This window comes from Chenopodium quinoa, unplaced genomic scaffold (assembly GCF_001683475.1).
Source record: "Chenopodium quinoa cultivar QQ74 unplaced genomic scaffold, ASM168347v1, whole genome shotgun sequence".
Lineage (NCBI taxonomy): Eukaryota > Viridiplantae > Streptophyta > Magnoliopsida > Caryophyllales > Amaranthaceae > Chenopodium > Chenopodium quinoa.
The window spans coordinates 5366643-5376722 of record NW_018744502.1 but is presented as its reverse complement, the minus strand read 5'-3'; the positions used below and the strand labels follow the sequence as shown (position 1 = coordinate 5376722).

At 37.2% G+C, this 10080-nt stretch overlaps 1 protein-coding gene across 1 annotated transcript; it reads right to left on the bottom strand.

Annotated features, from left to right (window-relative positions):
- Window positions 1-549: 549 nt before the first annotated feature.
- Window positions 550-6354, bottom strand: LOC110698036. The gene is made up of 4 exons (XM_021875444.1): window positions 5507-6354; window positions 5204-5406; window positions 1262-1336; window positions 550-1178 (listed from the first exon to the last, which is right to left on the bottom strand). Exons 1-4 carry the CDS (start codon window positions 6207-6209, stop codon window positions 789-791), a joined length of 1371 nt encoding a protein of 456 aa, XP_021731136.1. The 5' UTR covers window positions 6210-6354; the 3' UTR covers window positions 550-788.
- Between the last annotated feature and the right edge of the window lie 3726 nt (window positions 6355-10080).

Genomic DNA, 10080 nt, shown 5'->3' with positions numbered 1-10080 from the left:
TTAACTAGAATCCACTTTTGTTATCACAAAGCACAGATACTGCTCAGTTTTAGCATCCTAATTCAATTTTAATAGTGCCACATGATTCATATTATAATCTCGCTTATAAAGAATACCAAGTATTATGGTCAGATCAAGGTACATAAGACAATAGACATGAATGTATATAGAATCAAATAGTGAAGTATGCGGTCAATAGAGCTTAAAAACATGCAAGTTTATTGACAAAAAGACGCAAAAAAGACAGTGGAACAAAAAGACAGAGACATTGCGCAACATAGAAGTTGCTTCTACTACATAGGTGAGCATCTACTACTTCAACAAAAACTACCTACACAAGTACACTTCCCAGGAAGTGCAACTCCCACAAAGTCGCAAACCCTTGATTATGCAACATCTTGGGTCCAATCAAACAACCATCACACCCTCAGGTAACTCTATATTTACCTCTGCACCTGTAAATTAGAATATGTGGTCTGATTCAGCAAGCAAGATGTAAGTTTTTAACATAACGCATAGAGCATATTAACACCCAAGCAAACAAAGAAATAATCAAGCAAAGAAATTTGCTAGACAAACGATGATGACTTCTCATGGTCATGTTATATTAGAGGGTTTTGATAAAACCATCCATTCGGTTAAGTACAAAAGAGCAGTGCCCAAAGGAGGCAACTAATTGGTGAATTCATAAATAGACCTACAAATGCTACTATGCCCAGCGCACAACAAAATCACCAGAACCCACCAACAATGAGCCAATAACCAAAAGACAACCTATTTTGCACGTGTTATGATGCAACCCCCATATTTGCTTCAGCATGATTGCCTTGATCTGCAGAATGGTTGTAGTATGGGTTCCCACCATTACCACCTCCTCCCCTGCCACCTCGTTTATTGTAGAAGTTCCTAGGGTTGTAGTTGTCATAATACTGACCACGTCCATTCTGGTAAGGCCCACCTCCCCTGCCACTACTCCTGCCACCTCGGCCATTAGCGTAACCTCTACGACCACCTACACCTCCACGGCCTCCTCTCATACCTCTTCTTGGAATGTACTGCTGCTCCCTGAAGTCCACATTTCTGTAGCCATGCTCTTCCTCAGCCTGTAATTGTCCTTGTTCTGTTTGGGGCCGTTGGGCTGAGTTCGTTTCAGGAGCATTTCCTGCCTCCAAGTCATCCTAAGAAACAAAAGCACTAAATATTAAATTCACTGATAAACAATTAAACAGAACAAATTAGTGCTGTCAAGCCAATAACAGACCTTCTGAAACTCCTCAGCACTGCCAACTTGATGTTCCCTTGTTCCATAATCTTCATAATTAGCCAAATTCTCCTCCTGTAATTGTCCAATAATCAAAGTCAGTAAAGCTCCTAGACTAACATTGTAAACATCGTAACAAGTGTGTGTAGTATGCCACTGCACAAAATATATCCCAATTTACTAAGAAAGACTATACTGGCGATAGAAGTGGTAGTTGTGGGGAAGTTAATTTAATTTGGTGTTATATTGTTTTTGGGGAGAGTGGTTGTATACCAGTACATTTAAATTTTCTGAGTGAGAGCACTGATATTGGGGATTCAATGTTTAAGAGAGTAGTGATTAAAAAATATATTAGGATTACTGATATAGCTTCATCTTTCTCCCCAAAAAAAAAGGGCTGCCAATGTCAGTGGTTTATTTATTTATTTATTTTTGGAATAAAGGGGGGGGGGGGGGAGAGACAAAAAAAAGAAATTTTAAATCCTACATCAGCTCAAGCACACCAACGAAATCCAATAGCACCATTAAACAGGAACAAAAACCACATCATTTTTACCCCCAACATGCCAACCTTTTTAAACACCCTCCCCACCCCCACCCCCCTAAACGCAAACAAAAATTAAATGGTATAGCAGACGAAACAGCATTTCACAATTAATTCTGTTAGCCAAACTTGAAAGACACATGCTCCTCACGACTAAAAAAGCAGCCCTTAAGAAGCCTTTTATGCCTAATCCCTCAAGGTATGGCCTAAACCCAAAGACATCTACCAAGTACAAAATCAACAATGATGCTCAGTTTTCCTGATCAAAGCCAACACTTCCTGTCACAGCACTATTTCTGCTCTCCCACAGTTACCAGTAGGTCCAGTACAACTACAGTACTACATGGAAACCTATCAGCAAAAGTCATCTTCAAATGGTAATGACTACCTAATTGTAAGATATTACATTCGCCTGATGCCAACTAGCAAAAAAAGACAAGGGATGTGGCATACTTCTGATGTGAGGTTTACATTCAGACTTGGTGACCATATAGAAGTTATTTGAACAAAACTTAGAGATATTAAGTATTCTACGACAAGGAAAAGAGCACCTTAGTTGCTAGCACGTTATAGGATTTCCCAATGGTGACAACACAGAAAGTCACAAAATCTTAACCCACTAAATTTTCATTCTTTCCTGAATTCTATTTATCTGAACTAAACTGAAGCTGTTATCTTAAGATACTTTTGGTAGTAAAATGAAAAAGGTAGGGAGCGTAGGACTTATTTAAGATCAACTTTAATAATATTCAAAATAAAAAAATAAATGATATCAATGGCAAACTAGAGATCTTATAAAAAGGAGATATATCAATAAATTGACCAATAAACACATGACACACACTCAAACCACGACCTATTCTACTTAACACAACTATTAATACACTAAAAGACACATAACCAAAACCAACTACTACCTCAATTCTTCATTTATGTTCTACTCACTTACTATAGATACGCAATTTAAGAAATTATTGAACAATATGGGTGGGTGTAAATCAAATAGGAAAAAGAATGTAAAAAGGTGGTTTGTGTACGGAAAAGGTGAATAAAGAGAGAGAGAGAGAGTATGTAAAGGTATAATTATAATTGTTGTGGGTCAGGTTAGATGGTAAAAAGGGTAATGCCATAAATAGAATAAAGTAAAGTGGGTCGAACATTAAAGAACGGCCTAAAACAGAGAGTGACTAGAACAAAAAAGAACGGAGGGAGTATATGAAAATCTTAATTAGTCACTAATCACATCCAATGATGTAGGTCACATTGAGTTTATATTACGGTTGTCAGTTTGAATCTTTAGAAGGATGAAATATGTCGATAATATTAAAATTGGAAGGTCATCAAACTTATTCAGATGAGGTTAAAGATAGAGTAATCAAGAGAAACAGTCAATTTCCTCTAAGGTTGTACAGTAGGAACAAAAAATAGTTGAATACAAGAAATGGCCAGACTTTGAGGTGTAGGGCAGATTTAGACAAGATTATCAAAAGAAAAATACTTCCTCCATTCCAAAAATATTACAACAATGGAGTTTCTACACTATTCATTCCCTTCCATTCACCCATCTACTATGACTTTTAGATAAGAAACAACAGTCATGTGTGAAGTTCATTAATATGCCTCAATTTATGCTTTCAAATCAATTTAAAAATTTTAATTATAAAAAATTGAAGATGGTAATGTTTAAAGTAGTGCAATAGGGTTCGTTCCTTTCATACTTGGGTTTTATATGTAATTCACATGTTTCGTGGTCCCCTGCCAGCTTTTTACCTACTTTCTTATTATTTGCAATATTTTTGGTATGAAGTAATTTCGTTTTAAGAATGTAACAGAGAAACCAGGAACCTATCATCAAATGCAACCCTTTTAGGTTGGATGCACACTCTTTGCTCAGAATTTTATATAAATTGCATTCCCCAAATATCAAAACATCCCAAACTTACAAGTCGCAAGGACCCAAGCCAGTAAACAAACAACAATGTCCCCATTTGTTTGCCAAGGCCATATTTTAGATAGTATAGGCATCATCAAAAGTACTTATCCAGCATCATTGTATTAGTTGGTGCCATTGTTTATCACTACTAAAAGAAAATTATATACGACTTAGTGCCCTTAGTGGCATAAAAGTATAAAACTAAAATCCAAATATATTAAAAATTGAAAGGAAAAATAATCTAAATGTAATACTTCGCATATTTAACACTAATTCTTCATTCGAACTATATATATATACTGTAAAGAGCGACAAAGCAATAGCTAGCAACCTCTCCTGTTATTGATGTTATCTATATCGTTCATGTATACACCAAGTGGAACATTGGCTAAGAAATTGAGACATGCCAAAAACCCCTATAGACCTATACAACAAGAAAACCAGGGCATAAAACGCCACTTCACAAGTAAAACACAATTACCCACTCTTTACCGAAAAATCAGGCCTCAATCTTTCTCCTAATATGAACACAAATCAATTAATATATCAAGTTGTGCAGTTTACATAGTTGTTGCATTTAAATTATAAAGCATAAGATGAGATGCACCAAATGATCACGACATTACATAAGATTTTAAAATTACTAAGCGGCAGCAAACAAGCACCAAAATTTAGGGAATAAATTGATTAAGGGATCCCAAAGCACATCATAGTGTCATACACATACAACGATACAAGCAAGGTTTGAACTATCAATCAACAAGATAACATATCTAACATTACTAACAATCTACATAGGGTTACACAAAACATTTGCAAAGGCATATATCAATCAACAAGATAACATATCTAACATTACTAACAATCTACATAGGGTTATACAAAACATTTGCAAAGGCATATATCAATCAACAAGATAACATATCTAACAATCGTCATAGAGTTACACAAGAAGTTTGCAAAGGCATATCTTTATGATTTGCAACAATATTCTAAAAAATTAATTGCATGGTACAAAAAAAAATATAATACTCTATATATATATATAGTTGCAAACAAGGCTATCTGTGTTCCCAAATGAGAGAAATTCAATATATGCTTCACTTATTTTAATCTAATCTATCCTCATTACTTATATTCCATAATTTTAACATTTCCATAATTTTAACATTTCCATATAGCTGATGACATGAATATGACAATAACCCATTCTTGCCCACCCGCAGCTTGATCATCTAATACTAAATTGTATACAGAGATTTCTCATAAACCCTAAAATAAAACCCTTTTTTTGAAATATGAAGGAGAATCCAAAATCTTTTGATTACTATTACCATAAATCAATAAGTTAATTTCTCATATTTTGCAATGACGTCAACACCTTATGCACATCACAAAAAAATAATTAAACTTGATGATTTGGTGCAACAAAAGAATCAAACTAGTCAATAATTTAGTAATTTACCGTATCCTGATATTGCTCAGCGGATCCCTCAATGTGGACGGGTACTTTAACAGGCACCATATTCTCGTGCATCGGAACCTGGAAAGAACCGAAATTTCCAACAGCGGCGGCAGCCGCCACTTCCCCAGGCCCCTTCATCTGCGGAGTGGCAGTGAAGTAGTCCGAAGCCATAATCTTGTTCAATTTCTCCTTCAACCCAGCATCTAAACAAACCAAAACAACACTCCAACCATCAATTCCATAAAACAATCAATCAAACAACCCAATCAAAACAAAACGAATGAGAATTATGCAAAAAATTACATGTAATATTGGATTGAGGATCAATAGTCTGATCGGAATTGTTTAACCAGAGTTGAGCATGCTGAACGCACATATCCAACGCATTTTGATGCGACAAAGCCGAATTCGCCGGCCGTGAAACCATCAAACCCTGCAGCGCCGAAATCAAATCCAAATCGCGCTCAACAAGGAGATCAGTAGCATCATCAGTAACATAATCGTAGGTCAAGCAGCAACCACGCTCATGAGTGCGCGTCAACATCAATGAAGTGAAGTCACCCTGAGGCTTCACATCAAACAAACTCCCAAAATACATCAAATACAACAGATCCTTAACAACACCTTCTTTGTTGTCGTCGTTATTCTCCGACGAACGATGATCCTCTACCTCCGGCCCAACTACCTCCGGCGACTGGTGTTCCTCCGGCGAGGAAGACGGCGTCGTTTTGGAGGCGGCGATACCGAGCGAGTGTTCTTCCTCAACGGCAGTGGTAAGAGGAGCGCGAAGCTTATCGAGCTCGTCGATGACAGCGACAACGGCGGGTTTAGAGCGAAGAACGTCTTGTTGTTCTTTGTTAAGGGTTTTGCCTTGAGCAACGGAGTCCTCCATTTGAGAGATGCGGTTGAGCTTCTTACGGAGAGCGCGGAGACGTTTGGTCATGACGCTGAGGACAGGGCCTTCGGCGGCGGAGGTGGGTTCGGAGGAGGTGGACGTTGCCGCCATTGGAGGTGGTGGAAGAGAGAGAAAGAGAGAGATTTAGGGTTCGCCCTCAGGGAAAGGACGAAGGAGGGTAGCGGCGATGAGGAGGTTGGAGGAAAAGTGGGGAGTGGAGACAGCTTTTGATGGGCTTACTTATACTTGTACAAATTCTAAGTTTATCTTCTCCGGAGTACGTTTATCGAATGGCAATTTCAATAATCCAATCTTTCCTCCGTTCTACAAATTAGACCTAGTTCACACAAATTTATTGTGGACCGCTAACATTAGAGGTACTATGATTGATTTATTAATAAAAAAATAAAAAAAAGTCACTACATAAAACTAAAGGTTATTATGTTGAAATAAAAGCGATTGTGACATTATAAAAGCTATAAGAGGATAATTTTTTGGGATGTAAACAGAAATAACATTAAAGGTCACACAAGTTTTAATAAAGGTTACTATGTTAAAAAATAAGGATACTATTTTAAAATTACGGTCACTATGTTCCAAATAACGTTAGTTTTGCGTGTATATAAATCTCAGGGACCAAGTCCACGCAAGAATTTCTGCCTCCATTCTCCCAAAATAATCCAACCTATAAATTTGTCCAAAATAAATTTAAATTTGTAATTTTTCTCCCATAGCAACCCTAGCAAGTCACTCGACCTGTTATACCAAGTTACAATCCACATGTCATGTCTTCATTGGTTGTAAGCGTCATTCTAAGCGCGCCTACGTAAGCATGTTGTGAATATGTTTGGCACTCTTAGGAAGTGGGAATTGACACTATACAATTAGGGACAAGGAAAGTAGGGAGCTGCCAACTAATTTTTAAGGAACTTCTAAACCGTTCACGGATCATTAAAAGGTAACCACGAAAAGGAACAACGATAGGCAACAACGATTGACCCGTGAAGGTTACACCTTATTCATAATCCATGAAATTACTAACTCCATATGGTTCGGAACCACGAAAGGAGGATTGGGGATGATGGTACGAAGTGAGTCATGGAGTCACATTCGCCCGTATTGGCCTCTACTCGATTCTTATTGTGAAAAGTATTCCTGCGATCTCAAAGGCACACAAATAAATATTCAATTTGGTCCAAACTATTATTAAGCTAAATTGGTTGAATATTAATGCAACAAATAATTCTAAACATCGTGATCACTTGATTAAACAATAGGATTAAAAAAGGGAACCTAAACCGGTCGTCCAAATTATCTTATTAGGCGTTATGTTCAATTACATATTCCCTTTAACATGCAATATGGTGATCAACAATAAACAATATAATAAACATCAACATTAGAAGCAATTTAACCATAATAACAACGATTAATAAGTGACAAACACAATAAAAATTGTTAGAAATATAATAGGAACAAAAGGAATATGATTCCTTACTTTGATTGCGTTTGCTTGCAACTATAAAACAATAAAACGGGTTAGTAACTTCAAGGAAAATAATAAACAACAATAGAAACTAAATTAAATTAAAGTAGAGTTAATTTGGGGCCAAACCCTCAAACAGTTCTACCTTTCACGCCTTGGTTTAAGCGTAGAGCTCTGGGTAAAGTATAGACTCCGGAGAGTGCTTAAGAAATGTATTGTGAAATAATAGGGAAGGCTAGTGTTTAGGCTAGAGCATAAGAGAGAAAGAGAGAATGATTTTTGGTGCCCCGAAACTGAGAAATGAGCCTCGTATTTATAGAGGAAATGAGCAGGGTGATGCACGAAACCCTAGAAATGAAATGTGCCACGGAGAAACCCTAGAAAATTGCCGCGTCACGGCAGAAATTGCCTTGACACGGCAGAGATTGCCGTGGCGCGACATTTCTACCATGACACAGCAATTCTATTTTCCAGAACTCCGTCCAAATTCATTTTTATCTTTCTGTTTAACATTAAACACGTGTTACTTAGACGTCGTTTCAGCTGTTCCGGACTTATTTCAGGTTTAGGGTTCTAATATTTATTAAACGGGCTTAATTAATATATATAACGAAATGAATTAAAAAGGGTTTGGGCTGAAATGTGAGTTGGACTGAGTTTGAATAAATGCTTGGACTGATTTGTGGACTGAATATGTTTGACAAAATATGGATTTTAAGCACTCCCGAGATTAAATACTTGACCCGACCAATTATAGCGGTGAAAGGTTGTTCATCATCGGGTTTGGTTTTGGGGAGACATTTTTAGATGTCTACATTAGTTCATTTTTTTGGAAAATTTGTTAGAATAACCTTTTAAATGCCTAATTTTGCTAGAAACAACTATTTAAAAGGATCTTTGTTAAAAAAAAACCACAACGGTCACTTTTTTTGTTAAACCTCCCCTCCCTTTTCCGACATTGACTTAGCTTTTCTGGTGTTGACCCCTTATTTTCTCTACTTACACCTAAGTTTACATTTTCACTCCTTCCTTTTATTTTCCCTCCTCTATCTCCTCTACTTCCATGAATGCTTTGCACTTCAATCACATCATTTGGGCTCTCTCTCTCCCCCTCACAACATTAATTGAGCAACAATTTTCTGAGGTAAGTGTAAATTCATGAAATTATTGTTGTAAATAGTATCAAAAATGGGTTTTTTTTTAACACATCCACAAATCACCATTGATTCTACACAATTGGACAAAAATAAGGAATTGTTAGGGAGATGAAGAAAGGTAATTGACCACTACATTGGTAGAAGAAAGAGAATTGACCAATAGAATGGTGGAAGAAAGAGAATTGAAACCCTAATAATTTACCTTTCAATTGAATGAGTTGGGTAGTTTTGCTCTAATTCACCTTTCAATGTAGTATATATACCCTAAAAAATAGAGGGAAATTTGGGGAGCCAAAAAAAGGAGGGAAAATTACCCTAGACTTGGCTGCAAGTAGAGAAAATAAGGGGTCAACGCTAGAAAAGCTAAGTCAATGTCGGAAAAAGGAGAGTAGGTTTCATCTAACAAAAAAATCGTGGTAGTTTTTTTTAACAAATATCCTTTTAAAACGTTTTTTCTTGCAAAATGAGGCATTTAAAAGGTTTTTCTGACAAATTTTCCTTTTCTTTTTAAATTCTGATAATTAAAAAAATTTAATTAATTTAATTATTAAATTTTTTGATAATTTTGAAAGGAAAAAAACACCACTATCAGCCACCCCCCCTGCCGGCGGCCAACGCCCAACCTAGTCCCCTGGCATCGGCGACCCCACCCCCCCACCCACGGCAGCTTAGCCCTCCCTTTTCACCATTCCCGCTACCCCTCGACACCAACCCTCCCCCTTTCCCCCAACCGAAAATGGCCCCCCTCCCCTTCCCCTTCCCCCACCTCAATTCGACCCCATCCCCGTTCCTCTACCCAAAAATGTCGCCTCTAGCCCAAAATATCCACCCCAAAACCATCAGAACGAGTTTGAGGGTTTCAGTTCTACCCGTTTAAGGTGGTTTAGGGTTCTAGGCAGCGATTTTGGGTGGGAAAGGAGGAAAGGGAGGAGGTGGGTTGGCCGAGGGGGTGGCTGGAAATGGGGTGGGGGGAAGAGGAGCTGGAAGTGGGGTGGTCTGAGTTTTTTTTTTTTTTTTTTTTTTTATATGTATATATTTTATTTTGATAATTTAAAAAAGATAATTAAAGGAAAAAAAAAAGTTCAGTTGTTCACGTAACATGTCATTTAGGTTTACTAAGAGAGAAATTTTTTTTTACAAACTTAGACTTATTTTGGTTCCAAAAGCATATAATCTTGTACCGTGGTTAAGTAAGGTATCAAGATGATGAAGTGAGTTAGTCGCACTGCAACTGGATCTAGCGATTCTTACAAAGAAGTAGTACTTCCCAGGAGGAGTACCTCGGATCCCTCTGCTTCTCTCGTAATGGCTACTTGATCTATCAGAGAGAGACGTTCCT

Excerpts from the sequence above, each read along its gene's own strand:
- LOC110698036 (XM_021875444.1), bottom strand. The coding sequence starts at position 6,209 with ATGGCGGCAACGTCCACCTCCTCCGAACCCACCTCCGCCGCCGAAGGC. Across the intron at positions 1,337-5,203 it reads CTGAGCAATATCAGGATACG|GAGGAGAATTTGGCTAATTA; the intron begins GTAAATTACTAA and ends GGACAATTACAG. Across the intron at positions 1,179-1,261 it reads GTGCTGAGGAGTTTCAGAAG|GATGACTTGGAGGCAGGAAA; the intron begins GTCTGTTATTGG and ends TTTGTTTCTTAG.